The sequence below is a fragment of the Oncorhynchus mykiss genome, chromosome 19 (genome assembly GCF_057628025.1).
Source record: "Oncorhynchus mykiss isolate SJ-2025 chromosome 19, ASM5762802v1, whole genome shotgun sequence".
NCBI lineage: Eukaryota > Metazoa > Chordata > Actinopteri > Salmoniformes > Salmonidae > Oncorhynchus > Oncorhynchus mykiss.
In genome coordinates this window covers 30,279,696-30,306,617 of record NC_143040.1, presented here as the reverse complement: position 1 = coordinate 30,306,617, position 26,922 = coordinate 30,279,696, and the positions used below count along the sequence as shown (strand labels likewise).

Sequence of the window (26,922 nt, the reverse complement as noted above, 5' to 3'; positions counted from 1 at the left end):
GCTTATTTCCCTCCAATTTTGTGCATACATTTGTTTACATCCCTCTGTGTACATTTCTCCTTTGATAAGATAATCCATCCACCTGACAGGTGTGGCATATCAAGAAGCTGATTAAACAGCATGATCATTGCAAAAGTACACCTTGTGCTGGGGACAATAAAATGGCACTCTAAAATGTGTAGTTTTGTCACACAACACAATGCCACAGATGTCTCGTGTTTTGAGGGAGCGTGCAATTGGCAATGCTGACTGCGAGAATGTCCACCAGAGCTGTTGCCAGTGAATTTAATGTTCATATCTCTACCATAAGCTGCCTCCAATGTCGCATTAGATAATTTGGCAGTACGTCCAACCGACCTCACAACCGCAGACCATGTGGAACCACGCCAGCCCAGGACCTCCACCCGGGGGATCGTCTGAGACCAGCCAACCGGACAACTGATGAAACAGGAGTATTTCTGTATGTAATAAAGCCCTTTTGTGGAGAAAAAATAATTTAGATTGGGTGGGCCTATGCGCGCCTACGCTCACCCATTGCTGCACACCTGCCCAAGTCATGTGAAATCCATAGATTAGGTGCCTTGTGACTATTTCAATTGACTGTTTCCTTAAATGAACTAACTCAGGAAAATTATTGCATGTTCCATTTACTTTTGTTCAGTATACTTTACCTGAACCCAGTGGGCAGATAATATTTCAAGCATAACATACCTAGTCTAAACATGTTAAGCCTAAACGTTTGAACAATGACACCCACCACGGAGAGTATGTGTGATATTTGTGTGTGAACCTGCTTAGCCTGTCCATTCTGATTCATGAGGTTGACCTGAATGTGCCAACTTTGAAGTCTGCACCAAAAAAAACTGTTCACCCTTGGAGCAGTTGTGTCCAACGTGTACTTAATTTAGATATAGGCTATTGACTTTAACACTGGCCTACAGCACATGGCCTGTTTCAATGTTGAACTTGAATACCAATGTCCTTTATAACTCATGTTATAAAGCTAGTATTAGATAAAGTGCAAGAAATGTGAAAGGGTTCTCATGGCATAATTTGAGTTTGCAGGAACTTCAGATGTTCTAGCACTATGAATATGGTAGTTTGATTATTCTATATGGGAACCACATGATGGAATCTCCCTTAACCTTTGGAGTGATGACGTTATTGACTTTGTTCGTGATCCTTTGATTGGCACAATGTTTTTCAACCTCAGTAGTAGTTGGGTAGTATAGGCAATTTAAAAACATTGGGTCCACAAGCACATCATCAGAACCTAGATTTGCTTTGGGTTGACCGCATGACAGTTGTTTGCCAGCGCAGAGAAGGAAAAAAAACGAAATAATGTTTCCCACAAACTTTGTTCTCTGCAAGATTTACTTGCGCAGAGGACTGGCCACGCGATATTCCCATGAGTTTTTATAATTTGTTGCGTTTAGTTCGTCATGTTCTGGTCAGCCTCATTGTGCCAAAATCAGCCAACGCAGGCAGGCAGATGAATGCAACCGCTTGGCTGTAGTCGGCGCATACTTTCCACACACACAGCGAGAAAGAGGTTGAGGAACAGAACAGAACAGAACAGGGTGGGAGGGTTTGCGAGACGGGAGAGAAAGAGAAAAGCCAAGCGTAGCACAAGGCAGGCTGCTAGATGAACAGGGCAGCATGGCGGGGGTACGGGAGTTCCAACAAGGCAGCCGCTGTCACAGAACAACGTGGATTAATATTATACTCGGAATACTACCGCTACTTTTGCCCTGCGTACAGCATGGAGGGGCTCAATTACAAGGTCTGGAGAAGTACATTTTTCCCCCCTTCAATAATTAAACACCCATTGCGAAAATGTCGGCGAGAATTGCCCGTAACGTAACAGCTAACGTTACTGAGTTGACAGTGAAGACAAGTCGCTGTGCGAAAACGGGAACGCTATTGCAACCATCGTATTGTGGATTAAAAACGATAGTGTCGAATATGTTGGATGTATGCAGACATGTAGCTAACGTTATTCACTTATAAGGGCTAAGACTTATTTTTAGTATTTTTTTTAAACGTATATATCAGTGGCCAGTTTCCTGTGCTGGTTCATGCAAGCTATAACGTTGTTTCAGTGAAGTGTCGCGTTTACAGTAGCTAGCTAACTTCGCTACAATGGAACTTCGTTTAATTATTGTTAGCTAGCCGAATGCCATTGCTTTGACTTTGTGTTTTAAATGTTTCCATTTATTGATTATGTTATACATGTATAGCTCAGCTTTTATAAACGTTAAAGCTATGTGTTTACAAGCTAACCTAAAACCAAGCTAGCCAGTTAATAATAATACTAATAATTTGGCGGGTGCTTATTGGCCTATTTAACACATGTACAAGTGTGTATTAATACGAATGTGTGAATTGACAATGTGATTTCTTGCATATCCCAACTCTCCCTGAGACACCCTCGGGGAGTGGGATCACGGACAGTTGAATACACACCTTTGTCAGTCATGCATTTGCCCAAGTTTATGCTAAACGTTGACAAACAACCGTTTGCGCTGTCCACGCTCCACGGTAATACACTGGGGTAAAGCATTTTTATCTAGACAGTATTTCTTTAACCGCTATCTGATGTGTTTGACAGCGAGTTTCTTGTTCTTGTTTTTTCAAGCTTTTCGTTGTTTACCTATTTCCCCCTCTCTTCCTCCCACCAAGCCATGAGTCAAATGTCCAGCGTGGTCGAGGTTTGGCAAGCTGAGGATGCTGACCCAGTAGTCCCAACTCAGGTAAATTCAGTACCCAATTTATTGAGCTGGCATAAACCTTAGTTGCAGATTACATAAAGACAGCCAGCCATTTACACTACAGTTCAAACGTTTGGGGTCACTTAGAAATGTCCTTGTTTTTGAAAGAAATTCACATTTTTGTCCATTAAAATAACATCAAATGAATAAGAAATACAGTGTAGACATTGTTAATGTTGTAAATGACCATTGTTGCTGGAAACAGCTGATTTTTAATGGAATATCTGCATAGGTGTACAGAGGCCCATTATCAGCAACCATCACTCCTGTGCAAAACACCAGTCTCAACTTCAACGGTGAAGAGGTGACTCTGGAATGCTGGCCTTCTAGGCAGGGTTCCTCTGTCCAGTGTCTGTGTTCTTTTGCCCATCTTTATTTTTTATTGCTCAGTCTGAGATATTTATTTTTCTTTGCAACTCTGCCTAGAAGGCCAGCATCCCGGAGTCACCTCTTCACTGTTGACATTGAGACTGGTGTTTTGTGGGTACTATTTAATGAACCTGCCAGTTGAGGACTTGTTTGTTTCTCAAACTAGACACTAATGTACTTGTGTACTAATGTACTAATGTCCTCTTGCTCAGTTGTGCACCGGGGCCTCCCACTCTTCCTATTCTGGTTAGATTCAGTTTGCGCTGTTCTGTGAAGGGAGTAGTACTCAACGTTGTATGAGATCTTCAGTTTCTTGTCATGTTCTCACATGGAATAGCCTTCATTTCTCAGAACAAGAATAGACTGATGAATTTCCCCCCCAAAATGTTTTGTTTCTGGCCATTTTGAGCCTGTAATCAAACCCACAAATGCTGATGCTTCAGATACTCAACTAGTCTAAAGAAGGCCAGTTTTATTGCTTCTTTAATCAGGACAATTGTTTTCAGCTGTGCTAACATAATTGCAAAAGGGTTTTCTAATGATCAATTCGCCTTTTAAAATGATAAACTTGGATAAGCTAACACAACGTGCCATTGGAACACAGGAGTGATGGTTGCTGATAATTGGCCTCTGTACGCCTATGTAGATATTCCATTTTTTTTTTAAATCAGCCGTTTCCAGCTACAATAGTCACTAACTACATTCACAAAGTCTACACTTTATTTCTGATCAATGTAATGTTATTTAAATGGACAAAAAATTTGCTTTTCTTTAAAAAACAAGGACATTTCTTAGTGACACCAAACTTTTGAACGGTAGTGAACATTTCTTCACACAAAGCCCACCACCTGCATCATTATATCACCCTGTTTGGCTCCCGTTTGGACCTGCCTTGGAGCGCAATCATATCAAGGAGATTCGTTTGCTGCTGCTACATTGTATCACATGTGTGTATTCTCTAATTCGTCAAAATGTTCATTGTTGTTATATTTTGTGAAGTCAGCTAAACGTGTTTCTGTTTGAAACGTGAGGATTTATGGTTGAAGTGAGGAGTCCAAATGGAGGTGGGAAGAACTTGCCAAGGATACCTGGCATGTGGCCTGCCCTGTTACTTGTCTGAAGTGTGCAATAAGTGTGTCCATGAAATATCTACATTTCATACATATCTAACACATTTTATTTAGCGGAATAGAAGCCTGTGAAATGCTTGGTTAAGGGCGTGTCTGGCAAATATGATTTAATTTGAACTTCATCTCATACATATCTAGCATTACTATGCTACAGAGAAAATAACCTAGCTATTCAAATCAATGAAGTTGGCTAAATAGATGCAAATATGATTTAAATCGCCTGCATTACTGGCACTATGATGCAAGAGTTTCATGATGACACCTCACAAACTTCCCAAATTTCAAGTAATGAGTTGTGTCAGTGCTGCGATGTGCTTTGCATTTTGGCCAAGTCTGCATTGTATGCTGCGGCTGTTATGTTTGACTAGTAATGTAATCCAGGAACACACTACAGTTTTTGTTTTACTGATTGTCAGTGAAGCTACGACGGACTGTCACATTAATACCTGGAGACAACAGAGGCTTCTTTTAATTGAAACTAGGATAAAATATATTTGAAAAGCTTTCAAACACCTGGTTGTTTAGGTTGTGTACACCTCTTGACAGTTGGCGCAGAACTGAAACATTATGCTTTCAATTGTTTGATGGGAAGTAGAATTTGACTAGTTCCATTTTTATGTAGAAATTGTGTCCATTTCAGAGCCTCACCCTGGCATATAATATCACTTAAATTGTACTGTTTTTTTTGGGGGGGGGGTTGTATTCCCACCAAAAAAAGGTGTACTGGGCATCAACTTACTTAGGTGTACATCTTCTCAGTGCAAAGGGGAACCAAGTTCATTCTGCCAGGGTTGCAAATTATTGGGACCTGTTGATAGCAAGTTAAAGTTACTGACCGAATGCTGAAATTGTTTACATTCCTCAGTATTTGTCAGGCTCAGGTAGGCAGGGCTGTGCTGTGAATGGACTAGCTGTGTCTCAGGTTCATGGGAAATGTTTGCAGTGATTTCTTACGTAATCTGCCTGCACTTGGCTGTGTTCACCTAAGCAAAACATTTCTTATTAAATAAGTCCAGGTAGTCCTTCCCTATTTCAGTTTGTTTTCTTCTGTTTGGTGCCTAATGTACACAGTCCAGGTTTAAGTTTGTTGTTGTTGTTGGGTGGAAGATGTTAGCAGCTCACTGAGGTGATTCGGTGCAAAGATATTACGGCTTGTTTTAGCCACGCCACAAAAGAACACTCCCTCTGCTAAGCATAACTGGTTGATCTTGGTGTCGACAATTACAATGGAATAGTCAAATAGATTTTTTTTATCAGGGTGGTTGTTCAACCAATTCTGTGCATTTTGAGGAGTGCAACTTGGTTCCAAAAAATAGATTTCACATAATTGTAACATTGTCAAATAAATTACTATAGTCAGTGCCTATTATGTGCCAAATAAAGTTACATGGTTGACTGTAACAGGGTTGATGATTTCATCTTAAATCAGCCAGAAATCCCCTTGTGATGGGGAATGGAAGCGTGTTGTATGCAACAGGGAGTGGCAATTGAATGCAAGCTTCAAACATTTTTAATTGTTAAAACAATTCCAGCCTCTATGGGTATCAGGGTTGACGTGTTATGCTCTATTCAGTTTTCAACCAGAAAATGGTTAAAAAGAGTAGAAACAGCTTAACTGTTAAATATTATACTTTTAATTATTTTTATTTTTTCCAATAAAAGACATTGACATTCATTATACTGTTGAATGGATGGCACATTTTAGAGGACAAAACAAAACTTAACTCACACACAAAATAAAACTTAGGTGCTGCACTCGAATCAAAAATAAATATTGAGTGTAGTGCAGCACAGAGAAGCAGCAGATTATCAACCCAGTTATGAAGTGGGACGAGACTATTTATCCAGTATCGGCTGACATATTTTGTGAAACATTGGACTTCTATTGGAGATATTGTATCGAATCTTTTCCATATGCATTACATTCCCTAAATCCCGTAACCACATTTCAAAGATAGGTGCAGTCTCCAATTTCCAAAATTGCAATATGAGCCTTTTGGCTAATAGAGCACAAAGAGAGACAGCCTTCCCTTCCTGGTTATTCCCATCAACTGGGCGATCAATGGGTCTGGGGCTATAACTCTATCAAAGGCTTTAGATAAGTAATCAAAAATGAGAGCCCAGTAAGCATGTACCTTAGGACATGTCCAAATTAAGTTGGTCAACGTCCCCTCATCCTGCTTGCACCTCTCACACAGTGGTGAGGTGTCCGGGAATATTGTATGCAGTTTCACATTTGAGTAACGTAACCTGTGTATCACCTTAAACGGTACAAGGTTGTCTGGCATTCACTGAACTGTGGTTTATATTCCTGAGAGCTTCTACCCAGTCCTCATCTGAGATTTCTGAACCAAGTTCCTGCTCCCAAGCCCTTTTAACAGTGTCTGTAGATACCTCTATGTGGGCCTGTAGCACATCATAAAGTCTAGAGACCGACCCTTTTGAATGAGGTTTGACAAAGATAAGGTTATCTAATGTAGGATTATTTGGCTTAATGCCATACTGTGGGATATGTGTCCTTAAGAAATTGTTGATTTAGAGGTATCTCTAAAAAAAATGTTGTTGGCATGTCAAACTTATTACACTGTAATTGTTGATGAAGCTAACTGACCATCAATGTATAATTGTTGTGAGCCCCTTCTCCCTCCACTGTGAAAACACACCAGGTCTACTCTGTGCCCGGTCACTATGTGGCATTTCTTATTTTTGAGCAAATTGTTGCTGTCATACCAAACTCAAAAGAAAAACATCCCTCCGTGCAGGAGCTTGTCATGCCACCTGTATTAAAAGTGATCATAAAACAGACCCCACACACCCCCTCCCATCCCATTACTGAGTGACTTGCCCAAACAAAGCACTCCTTGACTAACGCACAAACCGTTGTTCCGGCTTTATGTCTAGGCACCCTAACTAGTCATCTATAGATACTCTGCATATAAACTAATATTATATAACACTTAACTCTCACGTTAGGGGGTGATTGGCGCTAAAACATGATAGGCTAAACAATGCTATATAAGCAATAACATCTCGCCCATCATTATGGGTCCCAATTTCTGATCAAAAATACAGGCAGGAAATTCAAACACATTCCTGGCCTGTATTTGGCCACTTAGCCAGTTGACACAGCAGTTCTGTATCCTCAGCCAGTGAGCATGCTTGACAAGAACAGGTCAGCCTCTTTTGGGTTGTTAAATGTACGTGTTGATCCCATCAACTGTCACCTTAGACCGGGCTGGGAAGAGGAATCCATATCGGATGTTGGCCACCCTCGACCCTGCATTTCTTGCGCAACTCATCATACTCTTTCCGTTGGTTCCTCACCTCCAAAGTAAGATCTGGGTAGAAACCTGGTAGTTGTTGTTAAGGGGGAACCTTTGACTAGCCAGCTTGAGGATGAGATCCCTGGTCTGGGGACAGTTCAGCCGAATGAAGAATGGCCTTGGCGCACCCTTGGCTTGTTTTGTTGCCAGTGATCTAGTCATTTTTGAATGTTGTGCACTGTTACTTTATGTCCTGTACCTGGCCTCGTGATTGACTGTCGTCTGCTCGATCTCATGCACCCTGCCCTTAGTTGCCTTCAGAGTTAAAGTCCAAGTCCAAATACTCTTTGAGATATCAGCCAACCTTGTGTCCACCTTCTTGCTTAGTAAGTTTATAGCAGCCAGTAGGTTGGAGTAGGTTCTTTGGAGAGCTCTTGGGAGCTAGCATCTTCAGCTAACACCTCAACCTCTGGGTCGGCGATGTTAAAATTGGTTCGTTGTCTCTCATCCAAATGATCTTGTTTAGCGCCCCTTTTTTTGGTGTCTTTTCGCTTTGTCATATTGCCAGACAATGTTTGAAGTTATAGGTGGCGAGAGGCTAAGATAAGTATAGCATGCTCTCTCGCGCCCCCCGCTCAGTTTCTGTTTTTACTCATTGATTTGACTATTAATGTTTTTTTTTTTTCAAGGAATAGTTCACCATATTAAAACGAGTTAAATTAAGTAAATAATAATCTTCAGAAAGGACCTTGTCAAAGCAACAAAATAACTAAGGCTTTACAATGATGGTAAAAACTTGGTGAAATGTTGGTTAAGTGGGTTAAACTCTTCTTAGAAGCCAGCGTGTATTTATTAAGGATCCCCATCTACTGCTGCCTAGGGGTCCAGCAATATTAAGGCAGTTATATAAAATTAAGTGATAATGCCAGAGAAGCCGGTGTTTGGAGGATATATTGGCACGGGTGTTAGGCCCGTAACGGATGTATTCAGAACCCTTAACTTTTTCCAAATGTTGTTACGTTACAGCAGTATTCTAAAATAGATGAAGTTTTCCCTCATCAATCTAAAAAATTGAAATATCTCATTTACATAAGTATTCAGACCCTTTTCAGTACTTTGTTGAAGTACACTACCATTCAAAAGTTTGGGGTCACTTAGAAATGTTTTTATTTTTTTTAAGCCATTTTTTTTGTCCATTTAAATAACATCAAATTGATCAGAAATACAGTGTAGACATTGTTAATGTTGTAAATTACTATTGTAGCTGGAAACGGCAGATTTTTAATGGAATATCTTCGTAGGCGAACAGAGGCCCATTATCAGCAACCATCACTCCTGTGTTCCAATGGCACATAGTGTTAGCTAATCCAAGTTTATCATTTTAAAAGGCTAACTGATCATTAGAAAACCCTTTTGCAATTATGTTAGCACAGCTGAAAACGGTTGTGCTGATTTAAAGAAGCAATAGTTGAGTATCTGGAGCATCAGCATTTGTGGGTTTGATTACAGGCTCAAAATGGCCAGAAACAAAGACCTTTCTTCTGAAACTCGTCAGTCTATTCTTGTTCTGAGAAATTAAGGCTATTCCATGCGAGAAATTGCCAAGAAACTGAAGATCTCTTACAATGCTGTGTACTACTCCCTTCACAGAACAGTGCGAACTGGCTCTAACCAGAATAGAAATGAGTGGGAGGCCCCGGTGCACAACTGAGCAAGAGGACAAGTACATCAGTGTCTAGTTTGAGAAACAGACGCATGACAAGTCCTCAACTGGCAGCTTCATTAAATAGTACTCGCAAAACACCCGTCTCCATGTCAACAGTGAAGAGGTGACTATGGGATGCTGGCCTTCTAGGCAGAATTGCAAAGAAAAGGCCATATCGCAGACTGGCCAATAAAAAGAAAAGATGGGCAAAAGAACACACTGGACAGAGGAAGATTGGAAGAAAGTGTTATGGACAGACAAATTAAAGTTTTAGGTGTTCAGATCACAAGAAGAACATTGTTGAGATGCAGAAAAAATGAAAAGATGCTGGAGGAGTGCTTGACGCCATCTGTCAAGCATGGTGGAGGTAATGTAATGGTCTGGGGGTGTTTTGGTGGTGGTAAAGTGGGAGATTTGTACAAGGCAAAAGGGATCTTAAAGAAGGAAGGCTATCATTCCATTTTGCAACGCCATGCCATATCCTGTGGATTGGGGCTTAATTGGGGCCAATTTCCTCCTACAACAGGACAATGACCCAAAGCACAGCTCCAAAGTATGCAAAAACAATTTAGGGAAGAAGCATTCCATTATTCTGTATATAATGGAGCGGCCAGCACAGTCACCGGATCTCAACCCTATTGCGCTGTTGTGGGAGCAGCTTGACCGTATGGTACGTAAGGAGTGCCCATCAAGCCAATAAAACTTGTGGGCGGTGCTTCAGGAAGCATGGGGTGAAATCTCTTCAGATTACCTCAATAAATTGACATCTAGAATGCCAAAGGTCTGCAAGGATGTAATTGCTGCAAATGGAGGATTCTTTGAAGGACGCAATTATTTATAACCTTGCCAACGTCTTGACTATATTTCCTATTAATTTTGCAACTCATTTCATGGAAAACAAGGACATTTCTAAGTGACCCCAAACTTTTGAATGGTAGTGTACATTTTGGCAGTGACCACAGCCTCAAGTCTTCTTGGTTATGACACTACAAGCTTGGCACACCTGTATTTGGGGAGTTTCTCCCATTCTTCTCTGCAGATCTTCTCAAGCTCTCAGGTTGGATGGGGAGCGTTACTGCACAGCTATTTTCAGGTCTCTCCAGAGATGTTAGATCGGGTTCAAATCCGGGCTCTGGCTGGGCCACTGAAGGACATTGAGACTTGTCCAGAAGCCACTCCTGCGTTGTCTTGGTTGTGTGCTTAGGGTCATTGTCCTGTTGGAAGGTGAACCTTCATCAGTCTGAGGTCCTGAGCGCTCTGGAGCAGGTTTTCACCAAGGATCTTTCTATACTTTGCTCCGTTCAACTTTCCCTCTCCTGACTAGTCTCCCAGTCGCTGAAAAACATCCAAACAGCATGATGCTACCACCACCATGCTTCACCATAGGGATGGTGCTAGGTTTCCCCTAGATGTGACGCTTGTCATTCAGGCGAAAGAGTTCAATGGTTTCATCAGACCAGATAATCTTGTTTAGTCCTTTATGTGCCTTTTAGCAAACTCAAAGTGGGCTGTCATTTGCCTTTTACTGAGGAGTCGCTTCCATCTGGCCACTCTACAATAAAGGCCTGATTGGTGGAGTGCTGCAGAGATGTTTGTCCTTCTGGAAGATTCTCCCATCTTTACAGAGGAACTCTGGAGCTCTGTCAGAGTGACCATCGGGTTCTTGGTCACCTCCCTGACCAAGGCCCTTTTCCCCCGATTGCTCAGTTTGGTCGGATGGTCAGCTCTAGGAAGAGCTGTTGTTCCAAACCTTTTCAATTTAAGAATGATGGATGCCACTGTTCTTGGGGACCTTCAATGCTGCAGAAATGTTTCGGTACCCTTCCCCAGATCTGTGCCTCGACACAATTCTGTCTCGGAGCTCTACAGACAATTCCTTCGACTTCATTGATTGGTTTTTGCTCTGACATACATTGTGAACTTTGGGACCTTACATAGACAGGTGTGTCTTTCCAAATAATGTCCAATGAGTTGAATTTACCACGTGTGGACTCCCAATTTGTATAAACATCTCAAGGATGATCAATGGAAACAGGATGCACCTGAGCTCAATTTTGTAGACTCATAACAAAGAATTTGTAAAAAATGTGCGAACATTTCTTAACCCGTTTTCACTTTGTCATTATGGATGGGGTATTGTGTGTAGATTGAGGGGAAAAGTATTTAATCCATTTCAGAATAAGGCTAATGTAACAAAATGTGGAAAAAGTCGAGGGGTCTTAGTAGTTTCCAAATGCACTGTATATCCTCCAAACACCGGCTTCGAGGGCATTATCACCTTCATACAATGGATTACCAACATATTCAAATAATGATTGACTCATTTTAATTAACATTATTTAGATTAATTTATGCATACTTCTTCTTTCCACGACATATAGTCCCGACACACAAATCTAGGGATGCTACACAACCCGGCTGGTTGTTCGTTCGATTGTTTCGGTTGCTAGAGACACGACCCCAGTCATTCGTTCTAAATGTTCCATTGCCGTACTGGCTGGCAACGTTCTTATCCCTTGCTTGCTAGCTGGCTAACTTAGTCACGTCAAACAATTCAGCCAGAATAACAACAGTAGCTGGATTTGCATTTGTTTAACCTCTTAGATGTAATGGTCCCATATTTGGGAGCCTATTATTCAGTTCAGTCTGGTATGAGAGCGGTAGCCCCTATCTACAAAAGCAGGGCGTCTGTGGAAAGCTGATTGTCTTGGCTATTGATTGCTGCCTTCAAAATCTTTGACTTACTACCATATATGGGCATACTTATATGTAAGGGCAGGCCGAGCCAATGACATTATTTCAAGATGGCTGCTACCTACATTCTGGTTAGCGTTATGAAGCATAAATAAGGAATACGTTGAAACACACCGAAAGCCGGGACTCCACACATCATGAGGATACATTATTTGTCTGCCTGTGACCTACCGTTATTGATTACCAGCGCCGAGAGTCAAAATGTTTACAGCAAACATCTTACAAGGTAAGCTTTGATTTAGTCTGTGTTTTAGCTATAGTTACTTGGGGGCATCAAGTCAATCCTTAGGTTGGTAGGACCAAATCTAGCCTATTGCCAATGTTATCTGATTATGTATAACTTAATGGCAAAATCTAATATCCACAGAGTGACTATCTTTGCGCATCAAAAATATGTTGCCGCCTGCTTAGGTGCCGTAGGCATCCATTACCTAGGGGATTGGCTACTATGGCACCTTGACAGTCTTGGAGCCAATGAGATAAGCTTTCCAGGGATATGCAGTTGACCTGGGTTGGACAAAGCAAGGCGTAAAACCTTTTATGTGTAATGCAAAATATTGCTACCTGGCTCAAGAGATGAGACTCCCGAGCACGCTACATTACATTATAAACAGATTTCATTGCTTTATCATAAACGATGGCTTCTCAAAGGTGAAAAAACAACTAAATATCGAACAGGAACCTAAAAAGGCAGCTATGAATAAGTTTTCAGTTTAAATTTTTTTTATTGAACCTTTATTTAACTAGGAAAATCAGTTAAAAACAGATTCTTATTGACAATGATTGCCTACACCGGCCAAACCCAGACAACGCTGGGCCAATTGTGCGCCGTCCTATGGGACTCCCAATTATGGCCGGTTGTGATACAGCCTGGATTCGAACCATGGTGTCTGTAGTGATGCCTTTAGCACTGAGATGCACTGCCTTAGACTCCTATATAAATAACTATATAAATAATCCAAATAACTTCACAGATCTTCATTGTAAAGGGTTTAAACACTATTTCCCATGCTTGGTCAATGAACCATAAACAATTAATGAACATGCACCTGTGGAACGGTCGTTAAGACACTAACAGCTTACAGACAGTAGGCAATTAAGGTCAGAGTTATGAAAACTTAGGACACTAAAGAGGCCTTTCTACTGACTCTGAAAAACACAAAAAGAAAGATGCCCAGGGTCCCTGCTCATCTGCATGAGCATGCTGCAAGGAGGCATGAGGACTGCAGATGTGGCCAGGGCAATAAATTGCAATGTCTGTGCTGTGAGACGCCTAAGACAGCGTTACATGGAGACAGGACGGACAGCTTGTCATCCTCGCAGTGGCAGACCAAGTGTAACAACACCTGTGCAGGATCGGTACATCCGAACATCACACCTGCGGGACAGGTATAAGATGGCAACAACAACTGCCCGAGTTACACCAGGAACGCACAATCCCTCCATCAGTGCTCAGACTGTCCGCAATAGGTTGAGAGAGGCTGGACTGAGGGCTTGTAGGCCTGTTGTAAGGCAGGTCCTCACCAGACATCACTGGCAACAACGTCGCCTATGGTCACAAACCCACCGTTGCTGGACCAGACAGGACTGGGAAAAAAGTGCTCTTCACTGACAAGTCGTGGTTTTGTTTCACCAGAGGTGATGGTTGGATTCACGTTTATTGTGGCCTGTACTCTGGAGTGGGATCGATTTTGGAGGTGGGGGGTCAGTCATGGTCAGAGGCGGTCTGTCACAGCATCATCAGACTGAGCTTGTTGTCATTGCAGGCAATCTAAACTCTGTGTGTTCCAGGGAAGACATCCTCCTCCCTCATGTGGTAGCCTTTCTGCAGGCTCATCCTGACATGACCCTCCAGCATGACAATGCCACCAGCCATACTGCTTGTTCTGTGTGTGATTTCCTGCAAGACAGGAATGTCAGTGTTCTGCTATGGCCAGTAAAGAGCCCGGATCTCAATCCCATTGAGCATGTCTGGGACCTGTTGAATCGGAGGGTGAGGGCTAGGGCCATTCCTCCCCAGAAATGCCCTGGAACTTGCAGGTGCCTTGGTGGAAGAGTGTGGTAACATATCACAGCAAGAACTGGGAAATCTGGTGTATTCCATGAGGAGGAGAGATGGTGCTTAATGCAGCTGGTGGCCACACCAGATACTGTTACTTTTGATTTTGACCCCTTTGTTCAGGGACACATTATTCCATTTCTGTTAGTCACATGTTTGTGGAACCTGTTCATATCTCAGTTGTTGATTCTTGTTATGTTCATACAAATATTTAAACATGTTAAGTTTGCTGAAAATAAACTCAGGACGTTTCTTTTTTTGCTGAGCTTAGAAGCTTTGAATAAAATACTGGAGTTGGACTCATCTGAGGAGCGATTTGGACAAAATTTAAACTTTAAACTTCTAGAAGGAATGGCTCCATTTAAGATCTGTAAGTAAATTATTTTCATTACTTTATATCGCTAATTTACTATATTTTGTTTTATAAGTTGTCTGCTTTTTGTGCTTTGGATTTAGTTTACATAGGCCTATGTAATTTCATTGTTATATAATTCCAAAGTAGTTATTGTCTTTCATATTAGTTTGTTTTCTTTCATCCTTGTATCTTTGGAGAGGCCACTGAACTCTCACCGCCATTGGTTGTGGTTCTCACCTCTGCCTCAAGTGTTACTGTTTGCATTGTGTGTGTGCTTCACACCTATGTGCATCACTCTACAGATAAGGTTTAGGCTTGGTGTTTTTACTTTACAGTAATGTCATTTTATACATTTTAGTCAACTGTAATTCTGTGTCTTATAACAATATCTTTATTTTATTCACCACAGAATGGAGGATGCAGATAATTTGGATGATGAAGTTTGGGAGCCACCCCTCCCCAGCAAGCACCCCGCCGGTCAAGGTATTCAATCCCCCCCACTGCTACGGCCATCACCCCATCTGATGGTTCTACAGCCACCACTCGACAGAGGCCCCACTCCTCTTCAACCACCCCCACTGCAGTTTCAATCACCACGCCTGATGGTTCTACATACACTTTTCATAGGCCTTTTGAAAAAGAAAATCGGGGCTTGTGGCACCATTCATCCTAACAGAATAATTTTCCCCAAAACCAAGGTAAACGACATGACAAAGACATCGGCGAGGGGGACCATACATTTGATCAGGACTAACAAGCTGCTTTTTGTGAAATGGAAGGACACTAGCTAAGTAACCATGCTCACCACACAGCATAAGGCATTCAATAATGACCATGTCTCAAGGAGGGTGAAAAATGCCAATGGGGCATGGGTGAGGAAGAATGTCCCCCTTTCTGTGAAGGACTACAATTCCAGCATGGGGGGTGTCGACCTATCTAATGCTCTGATAGGCTACGACCAGGTCCTCCACAAGACCAGGTAGTGGTCGAAGATGATTTTTTTCACTTTGTGGACATAGCTACAGTAAATGCTTTCATTCTCCGAAAGCAGGTGGCCAAAGCAAAAGGTCAAACCCCTCTCACCCAGTTCCGAGTGCAGCTGGTGTTGGAAATTGCAGAATTGGAGGCTTAAAGCAATCTCACAACCATCACAAGTCCCCCTACTTAAAGTGAGCGCCACTATCCAACACGCATGCCAAAAGACAAAAGAACTCCAAATGTTGCATAAAACACGGGGGGAGGTTGAAATGCCACATCTTCTGTCTGAAATGGCAGTTTTCCTTTTGTTTCCTGGCAGAACGAAAGGGACTGCTTCAAAGACTATCATGACATGCACAAGCTACAGTGAAAGTGAAATCTAATCATCTACACCTGGGATGGAAAAGGAACACGAATGCCATTTTTGTAAATAGTTCAGCTTATTTTTATTTTTGCACCTCTTTTAGTGAAGGACACATGTGTATCCAAGTTTGTTTGAAAATATATTAAAAAATTAAAAAATAAAAATAAAAGTATATATTTTAATGTTTTTGTAAATAGTTCATTTGAATGTGGGACCAATACATTGGATATGCGTAGGCTAAACGTTGAAAAAAAACACTTGGATATCCCCTTATGTCCCCTGACACCACCACAATGTTTGAGAGAGGTTGGTGTTGTAGAAATTAATTTTTTTATAGTGAACAATAGGCACTTCCAGTGAGCAAAAACAGTGCAATTAACCACATTCGGACACTTTGGAGAGGTTGAAAGGACACTTTAATGTACCCTGGAGTCCCCATAACATCACCACACTGTTTGAGTGAAGTTGATATGGTAGAAATGGTTTTTATACTGAACAAATAGCATTTAGGGTTTGCAAATACGTAATAGCACTGGAATTATATAATTTAGACATATGCCACTTTGGAGAGGTTTAGGGAAACATGACCAAAAGTCCCGTGACCACACCTGACACCACTTACTAAAATATCTGCCCATTTCTAGTTGTTAGGTCTATCAATCCCATTTTTTCTGATATTGTTCACATGTTGTGGAAGCCATCTGATGTGTTTCCAGCTCTGGGCATCAATAATTCACTTATTGCTTGTCAATGAAAGATGACTTTCAAAATACGAAAACAAAAAAAGGTTATTTTGTGTGCTTGTTTATTCTGAATTGACCTAACTCCTATCTCCTGATCATTTCTTTATAATCTCCCACGTTTTGGCATGTCAGAATCATGAAATTCCACATGAATAGCAGTTACTTTTGGGTATGTCTATTTAGGTGGAAATCTACATTTTTAATTTAACATTTCAAGAGGTTAAGCTGTTTTCTAGTGACATTTATTTGGATACATCGATAACAATGAGCTAATGAGGCGCGAATTCGGCTGGCATTGAAAATGTGTTCTCTCGAAAGGACACTGATGTTCAGAGGTGCAAGCCAACAACACAGCTAACACAATCACTTAAAAAATGATGCCAGCTAATTCATGATTTCAACTGGCTGAGAAACGCTGCCTGCCTGTCTCGTCCCGATACCTTCATTACTGGAGATCGAATGTGAATATTGAAAATTGAAAATGTCGGAGAGACAGACACCAAGGTTTATACGAGTCTCTGCTGTTACAAAACGAAATGTTACACGGAACCCAAACCGGCTGCGCGTGTGCGCCATCGTGCATACATTTATTTTGTCCCCCCACACCAAACGCGATCACGACACACAGGTTAAAATATCAAAACAAACTGAACCAATTACATTAATTTGGGGACAGGTCGAAAAGCATTAAACATGTATGGCAATTTAGCTAGCTAGCTTGCACTTGCTAGCTAATTTGTCCTATTTAGGTAGCTTGCTGTTGCTAGCTAATTTGTCCTGGGATATAAACATTGAGTTGTTATTTTACCTGAAATGCACAAGGTCCTCTACTCCAACAATGAATCCACACAAAACGGTCAACCGTATCGTTTCTAGTCATCTCTCCTCCTTCCAGGCTTTTTCTTCTCTGGACATTATATTGCGATTGGCAACTTTCATAAATGAGGTGCATTACCGCCACTGACCTTGTTCATATTTCAGTCACCCACGTGGGTATAACCAATGGGGAAATGGCACGTGGGTACCTGCTTCTATAAACCAATGAGGAGATGGGAGAGGCAGGACTTGCAGCACGATCTGTGTCAGAAATGGAATTGACTTCTACTGTTGTCCTTGGTAATACAGACGCGAGCAAGCAGTGTGGGTCTAATAATTGAATAATATAGATTTATACATTTATTTTGCGTAGTCAGCCTGTTAGTCTAAATGAAATGTGAGATGTAGTAGAGATCAAGTTTATAAATTGCCTTGCTGGGCTGATGAGAGAGACGGTTGATTGCGCAATCAGATGGAATAGAGAAATTAGGCATTTTAACGTCATATATTTAGCCGGTGGTAACTTGTGGAATAGACACTGTCTGGAATGCGGTTTTAACCCATCAGCATTTAGGATTAGACCCACCTGTTGTAAAATGAAATATGTTTAATTGTACAACCGGTGTGTGTGTGTCCTCGGGCCACTACTCTACTACCACATATCTACAACACACAATCCATATGTACTTGTGTGTAGAGTGCATGTGTTAGTATGTGTATGCGGACTGCAAGGGGTGCACGGATTGCAAGTCTGATTTATTCAATTCTCCATGTCTATCGTAAAGGGAACTTCAATTTAATATAACAGGCTTAAATTCAACAATTTCTACTTAAAATGTCAGACGGGCGCAAAATGCACATTTCATGGACCTATCTATTATCTGTTGTAAGATCTTCTCTTAATGGGAAGGAAATACTCCTGTTTCCCTGATAGCTTTTATGCCTAAATGCGCTGATGTCCAAACTGGTTTTACAATAGATAGGCCTAGACTAAGTCTTCCATTGGAATTGTTGTAACATCGCAGTTCAAGATGAGTCAACTAGGTCTGTCTCTTTGGCTGTGTTTAGATAAGCAGCCCAATTCAGATTTTTTTCTTCTCTCCACAAATTGGTATTTTGACGAATCAGCTCTGAAAAAGATCTGACTTAAAAAGATCTGATGTGATTGGTCAAAAGTCCAATTAGTGGAAAAAAACTCAGACTTGGGTTGACTGTTGTGAGCACAGCCCAAAAAAACAATCAATCACAATTTCCATGCTTTGTAAAATGTTTAAATTGAGTTTGATCTATGAGTGACTAGGCCTATATGCATACAATGTCATAGATAGATGAACCTACACTAAAGCACCCTGCCCTTCAACTATACTGAACAAAAATGCAACAATTTCAAAGATTTTACTAAGTTAAAGTTCATATAAGGAAATCAGTCACTTGAAATAAATTAATTAGGCCATAGTCTATGGATTTCACATGACTGGGAATACAGATATGCCTCTGTTGGTCACAGATACCTTAAAAAAAAAAATTGCCTCACAATGGGCCTCGGGATCTCGTCACGGTATCTCTGTGCATTCAAATTGCCATAGATAAAATGCAAATGTGTTTGTTGTCCGTAGCTTATGCTTGCCCATACCATAACTCCACTGCCACCATGTTCACAACTTTGACATCAGCAAACCGTTCGCCCACACAACGCCATACACGTTGTCTGCGGTTGTGAGGCCGGTTGGATGTACTGCCAAATTCTCCAAAACAAATATTAAATTCTCTAGCAACAGCTCATGGGACATTCCTGCAGTCAGCATTGTGTGAAAAACCTGCACATTTTAGTGGCGGTTGATTTTAGTGGCGTCCCCAGCATAAGGTACACCTGTGTAATGATCATGCTTTTTAATCAGCTTCTTGATATGCCTGTCATGTCAATGGATTATCTTGGCAAAGAAGAAATGCTCACTAGCAGGGATGTAAACAAATTTGTGTACTACATTTGAGAGAAATAAGCTTTTTGTGCATATGGAACATTTCTGGGATCTTTTATTTCAGCCCACCTACACTAAAGCACCCTGCCCTTCAACTATACTGAACAAAAATGCAACAATTTCAAAGATTTTACTAAGTTAAAGTTCATATAAGGAAATCAGTCACTTGAAATAAATTAATTAGGCCATAGTCTATGGATTTCACATGACTGGGAATACAGATATGCCTCTGTTGGTCACAGATACCTTAAAAAAAAAAATTGCCTCACAATGGGCCTCGGGATCTCGTCACGGTATCTCTGTGCATTCAAATTGCCATAGATAAAATGCAAATGTGTTTGTTGTCCGTAGCTTATGCTTGCCCATACCATAACTCCACTGCCACCATGTTCACAACTTTGACATCAGCAAACCGTTCGCCCACACAACGCCATACACGTTGTCTGCGGTTGTGAGGCCGGTTGGATGTACTGCCAAATTCTCCAAAACAAATATTAAATTCTCTAGCAACAGCTCATGGGACATTCCTGCAGTCAGCATTGTGTGAAAAACCTGCACATTTTAGTGGCGGTTGATTTTAGTGGCGTCCCCAGCATAAGGTACACCTGTGTAATGATCATGCTTTTTAATCAGCTTCTTGATATGCCTGTCATGTCAATGGATTATCTTGGCAAAGAAGAAATGCTCACTAGCAGGGATGTAAACAAATTTGTGTACTACATTTGAGAGAAATAAGCTTTTTGTGCATATGGAACATTTCTGGGATCTTTTATTTCAGCCCACCCACTTACATTTATATATTTTTGTTCAGTGTAGATTGGCACTTTATCACAGTTGTCTTGGTTGACCCCCTCCTCCTCCCCACTTTTTATTTTTACACAGCTGCTACTTGCTGTTAGTTATCTAAACATAGTCACTTTACCCCTACCTACATGTACCAGTTACCTCGATTAAACTGTACCCCCAGTTTATAGCATTGTTATTGTTACTTTTTATTTTCTACTTTAGTTTATTTAGGAAATATTTTCTAAACTCTATTCTTGAACTGCATTGTTGGTTAAGGGTTTGTAAGTAAGCATTTCACATTAAGGTCTACACTGGCGCATGTGTCAAATACTATTTGATTTGATTGCCTGGTCAAGGCTTTCAATTAGTGACCCCTAGGCATGCATGAAGACCCACGTTGCAGTGAACAAAGGCCCTATCAACAAACTGCACCTAAATTAACCCATATACACTAATGTAGCCTAGATACAAAATAATTGCATAGGTTGGCCTATAAGCACTATGGAAGTACCTTCTACTTTCCCTCTGATAAGCATGATGAAATTAGTTATTTTTACCATATACACTGAGTGTACAAAACATAACACCTGCTCTTTCCATGGCATAGACTGATCAGGTGAATCCAGGTGAAAGCTATGATCCTTTATTGATGTCACTTTTTAAATTCACTTCAATCAGTGTAGATGAAGGGGAGAAGACCGGTTAAAGAATCATGTAAGCCTTGAGGCATGAATTGTGTATATGTGCCATTGAGGATGAATGGGCAAAACAAAATATTTTAGTGCCTTTGAACGGGGTATGGTAGTAGGTGCCAGGTTCACCAGTTTGTGTCAAGAACTGCAACGCTGCTGGGTTTTTCACGCTCGACAGTTTCCCGTGTGTATCAAGAATGGTCCACCACCCCAAAAGGCATCCAGCCAACTTGACACAACTGTGGGAAACATTGGAGTTAACATGGGACAAGCATCCCTGTGGAACGCTTTCGACACCTTGTAGAATCCATGCCCCAATGAATTAAGAGAAAAAGGTTCTGATGGCAAAAGGGGGGGGCTGCAACTCAACATTTGGGAGGTGTTCCTAATGTTTGTTATACTCATTGTATATATTGCATATACCTATCCTATCCTTTTAGATTTACTCAGTGTCTAGAGATATAGGGACTATGGGTAGTGTCAGGACAGGGCCTGTCAATCAACACAATGCCCTTGCACACACAAGATTTGCATCAGGAGGACATACAATGGTCCTCTATGACCTCTTGCGCACACCTGGTCCTGCTGGTTATGGAGTGGCTACTGAAATTTTATTTCAAAATGTTAGGTATATGATCACACTGGTAATATACTGGGGAGCCATTTCCAGCCAATCAGAATGGGTTTTTCCCCCACAAAATAGCTTTATTACAGACAGAAATACTTCTCAGCACAACCCCTAACGCCTGCCTAACGCCTAACACACTTGATTAGTTATATTTGTCCATTGTTTATTCATGATCAAATGCTGAAATACTAATGCACTGAAATATAAATTTGCACTATAATACAATGACTCAATATAGAAACGATTAGGTTAAACTGTAATTACAAGACAAATATACATTCTTTAACCTTCTATGTCTTGATGTAGTTGTTTTGTAATTTAGTTGCTTTGTTTGCTTGTCTACGTAGGTGGAAGAGCGCAGCAAAGACAGTCTTCCACTGGAAGAGAGGTAAGATCGTCTAATCCCTGATATCCCTTGGCGACTAGAATCCAACATCCTTGTTATGTTACTCATTTGTTTCACTCACACAACACACAACAATCATAGGTGAGAAAAATTGCAGAGAAATAATATCCTGCCATCATCAGAAAGGATTTGCTACGAGTGGAGAGAACAGTCCACTTTCAGCGAGAATTAAGAACAGAATATTAAAATGTAGGTAAATTAGAACTATGGAAACAAACCACTGCAGCAGTATGCAGTTTAATCGAAGCTCGGACTATGACAGGTGTGCATCTTTCAGATGAGAGAACCAAAGTGGGCAGAAGACAGAAAATTGGGGGTGGTGTGCAGAGTGGAATAAGATGTCATTAAATCATGCATCATTGACTTGTCACACACATTCACATACACTGTAATGTGTAGCCTATACGTATTCCGATGCATTTATATTGTATCTATGTTGTGTGCATTTATTAATTGTGTACTGAAGGCTATGCCTAGCCTATATGTTGTGTTAGATACTCGGGTTTCAGAGGGGATTCTAAGAGGCCCTTATTGGGGTCTTTTCAATATGGTGTGCCGTTTATGTTGGTATGAGTGTGGGTGCGTGAACACGAGTAGGAGAGCGAAAGAGCGGCACAGTACTGCATTCCAGACACATTTTAGTACTCCTTTAAAGAAAATGCAGTAGAGGTCCATCTGACAAGACTTTTTAGTTTCACTCCAGAATGGGCAGTGTCTCCTTTCTAATCGAATAGAACGTTGATATGCTGTACATCTTGAAGGCAGTTAAATGTGTTCTTGTTACATGAAAGACTGGAAGCATAGATGCCAATAGCTCATTTGAAGTGTTGACCATGGTGCTGCGTTTTAAGATAACAAAATGAACTGGCTTGGCAATGACTGAAGGAGTGAGGGCATGGACTAGTCTCCTAACTAACATTCCACATTCAAGCACATTGATACTGTTAATATAGGTCTATTTTGTGTTTTCTGGTTAGCCATCGCACTAGTGACTAGAGAATGACATTACAAGAGTTGATGACAAGTCTGAACTGGGACTTCTTTTGCTATCAAAATTCTTCTTCTAAGGTTCTTTCTGATCTAACATATAGCTGGGATTGTCATGGCAGCCACTGCTGGCAAGCTGCGTACTGCTGGTTAGTGTCAGCTTCTTCTAAAAGCCCCCTGACAGTCAAGAAACAGAGCCCTGAGTCTCCTGTGTGTACTCAACTTGTCACTGTGGAACTGTAAGTGACTCCAGTTGCTTGCTCACAACGCCCTAAAATGAATGATTGTTTTGTATGGCATTTGATTTATTTTTATTTAACCTTTATTTAACTAGGCATGTCAGTTAAGAACAAATTGTTTTTTACAATGACTGCCTACCCCGGCCAAACCTGAACGACGCTGGGCCAATTGTGCGCCGCCCTACGGGACTCCCAATCACGGCTGGATGTGATACAGCCTGGATTCAAACCAGGGACTCTAGTGACGCCTGTTGCACTGAGAGCAGTGCCTTAGCTGGTAAAGCTCCTGAGTGGTGCAGCAGTCTAACACGTAGCTAATCTAGCCTACAATTTAGGCAGTTGCCCATAATGTCCACCAGTACAAACACATTGGGAAGGTGTTGATTCCTTGGACAGGGCTAACATTCAACAACACTAAATTGAATTTGATACTAAACAGTGCCTCAGCGCATTGGTAGCAAAATGCAGTGGGGTAAAGTACTTAAGTAAAAATACTTTAAAGTACTAAAGTAGTTTTTTGGGGTATATGTACTTTACTTTTATTTCACTACATTCCTAAAGGAAATAATATACTTTTTACTCCATACATTTTCCCTGACACCCAAAAGTACTCATTACATTTTGACAGGAAAATGGTCCAATTCACACACTTATCAAGAGAACATCCCTGGTCATCCCTACTGCCTCTGATCTGAAGGACGAATACAAATGCTTAGTTTGTAAAAAAAATAAAAATAAAAAATTATATATATATACACACACACAGTGCCTTGCGAAAGTATTCGACCCCCTTGAACTTTGCGACCTTTTGCCACATTTCAGGCTTCAAACATAAAGATATAAAACTGTATTTTTTTGTGAAGAATCAACAACAAGTGGGACACAATCATGAAGTGGAACGACATTTATTGGATATTTCAAACTTTTTTAACAAATCAAAAACTGAAAAATTGGGCATGCAAAATTATTCAGCCCCCTTAAGTTAATACTTTGTAGCGCCACCTTTTGCTGCGATTACAGCTGTAAGTCGCTTGGGGTATGTCTCTATCAGTTTTGCACATCGAGAGACTAACATTTTTTCCCATTCCTCCTTGCAAAACAGCTCGAGCTCAGTGAGGTTGGATGGAGAGCATTTGTGAACAGCAGTTTTCAGTTCTTTCCACAGATTCTCGATTGGATTCAGGTCTGGACTTTGACTTGGCCATTCTAACACCTGGATATGTTTATTTTTGAACCATTCCATTGTAGATTTTGCTTTATGTTTTGGATCATTGTCTTGTTGGAAGACAAATCTCCGTCCCAGTCTCAGGTCTTTTGCAGACTCCATCAGGTTTTCTTCCAGAATGGTCCTGTATTTGGCTCCATCCATCTTCCCATCAATTTTAACCATCTTCCCTGTCCCTGCTGAAGAAAAGCAGGCACAAACCATGATGCTGCCACCACCATGTTTGACAGTGGGGATGGTGTGTTCAGCTGTGTTGCTTTTACGCCAAACATAACGTTTTGCATTGTTGCCAAAAAGTTCAATTTTGGTTTCATCTGACCAGAGCACCTTCTTCCACATGTTTGGTGTGTCTCCCAGGTGGCTTGTGGCAAACTTTAAACGGCACTTTTTATGGATATCTTTAAGAAATGGCTTTCTTCTTGCCACTCTTCCATAAAGGCCAGATTTGTGCAATATACGACTGATTGTTGTCCTATGGACAGAGTCTCCCACCTCAGCTGTAAGATCTCTGCAGTTCATCCAGAGTGATCGTGGGCCTTTTGGCTGCATCTCTGATCAGTCTTCTCCTTGTATGAGCTGAAAGTTTAGAGGGACGGCCAGGTCTTGGTAGATTTGCAGTGGTCTGATACTCCTTCCATTTCAATATTATCGCTTGCACAGTGCTTCTTGGGATGTTTAAAGCTTGGGAAATATTTTTGTATCCAAATCCGGCTTTAAACTTCTTCACAACAGTATCTCGGCCCTGCCTGGTGTGTTCCTTGTTCTTCATGATGCTCTCTGCGCTTTTAACGGACCTCTGAGACTATCACAGTGCAGGTGCATTTATACGGAGACTTAATTACACACAGGTGGATTGTATTTATCATCATTAGTCATTTAGGTCAACATTGGATCATTCAGAGATCCTCACTGAACTTCTGGAGAGAGTTTGCTGCACTGAAAGTAAAGGGGCTGAATAATTTTGCACGCCCAATTTTTCAGTTTTTGATTTGTTAAAAAAGTTTGAAATATCCAATAAATGTCGTTCCACTTCATGATTGTGTCCCACTTGTTGTTGATTCTTCACAAAAAAATACAGTTTTATATCTTTATGTTTGAAGCCTGAAATGTGGCAAAAGGTCGCAAAGTTCAAGGGGGCCGAATACTTTCGCAAGGCACTGTATAAAAAATTGTGCTGTCTGGTTTGCTTAATGTAAGGAATTTGAAATCGTTTGTTTTAACTATTGATACTTAAGTACATTTTTAGCAATTCCATTTACTTTTTATACTTAAGTATATTTAAAACAAAATACCTTTTAGACTTTTACTCAAGTAGTATTTTACTGGGTGACTTTCACTTTTACTTGAGTCATTTTCTATTAAGGTATCTTTATTTTTAATATGACAATTGAGTACTTTTTCCACCACTGGCAAAATGCCCATTAATGACTTCCTACAATCGCCCTATCAGTAGCTAATACGAGCTAACTGGATGCACCGTTGATTTCCTCAGGCACAGTCCCTCTAGACTCAGTGTGGAAGTGTCTCTGAGCCCAGAGAAGTGATAGAAAGTGGGGACAGGTAGGGCTGGTTGAATCCCCTCCAGGACTGAGGCTCCAGGGCCTAGATTATTGTACCTCTTGACACAAGGTGCCATCACTCTTCCCTGAAGAACAGGCTGGAGATAGGGGCAGCGGAACGGGGGCCAATAACCTTGTTGTTTGTGTGTGTGTGTCAGGGTTTGCGTTAACAAACATTTGCCGGGTTTTGATGCAGAAATTATAATGAAAAGCTCATAGATAAAACTGTTCCCGGCCAAAATGCCTGGGAGAAAAAAAATCCCATCGCAAGATGCTTTTTATTCACTGATGAACATTTGACCGTCATGCTTATCGGTCTATAGGTACATTTGCGTAATTTAGTATTTAAATTGGCCTGTGTATATTCGTTAGTCATCATGCATCTTATTTATCCAACACAACTATCACACGTGTCCTCTGGAAAGATTTGTAGCAGTGGGGGGGTCCCCTCCTATAATTTGTATGTAGAAGGACGGAGGAGATCAGTTCTGGTAAAGGACATTCTACTCCAAAATGAAATGAATTAAAATAAGGTATCTAAAATAGAATTTCCCCCTCCCAGAAATTAGCCCAATAACACATTGGTAAAATTATTGGGCACATTGGTAAAACATATAGGGCCATGTACAGTATATAGCCTATACATGGTCCATATTATCAGGTATGCTATAAATAGGCTGAAGCATATGGTTGCCTATCTGAATTTACCCTATTGGGCTCATCATTAGCCAAATCTCAAATGTTATCTTTTAACTATGTTTATGAATTGTATGTCCCATAAACACTGAATATAATGTAGGCCTACCTGTTAGGGTAACTGTGGGTACCTTGCCACCTGGGGTAAAAAGCCTGTACTTCTCACAGAAACCGCTTCATATCACAACTTTTCCCGCAACACTTTCCCTGGTTTCCACTACTCTTGCTCAACCAAAAATATTATCTGTCTCATCACAATTCAAGTCATTAAAAATAAATTATTTCAAGGTAGAGGCGTTGTACCCCAAGTCACCCTACAATTGACCGGTGTTACATTTAGCCCCACTCTCCCCTATGCACTCACTGCGAATTGTGGAGCGGTGCTAAACCATGCTTCTGTTAAAAAACCTGGGTTTAA

General features: G+C 40.9%; 1 protein-coding gene across 20 annotated transcripts in view; it reads left to right on the top strand.

Annotated features, from left to right (window-relative positions):
• Positions 1–1,444: 1,444 nt before the first annotated feature.
• LOC110497508 (transmembrane protein 131-like) overlaps positions 1,445–26,922 on the top strand; it is a 114,679-nt gene continuing 89,201 nt past the window's right edge. For 14 of the 20 annotated variants that reach the window (XM_090210750.1, XM_090210744.1, XM_090210749.1 and 11 more), the window contains exons 1-3: positions 1,445–1,783; positions 2,683–2,753; positions 21,740–21,780. In XM_090210750.1, coding sequence (XP_090066876.1) covers positions 1,660–1,783; positions 2,683–2,753; positions 21,740–21,780 — 236 coding nt within the window. In that variant the 5' untranslated portion in view covers positions 1,445–1,659. The remainder of the gene's footprint in view (positions 1,784–2,682; positions 2,754–21,739; positions 21,781–26,922) is intronic. The other 6 variants (XM_090210756.1, XM_090210754.1, XM_090210752.1 and 3 more) reach the window with 4 other exon arrangements.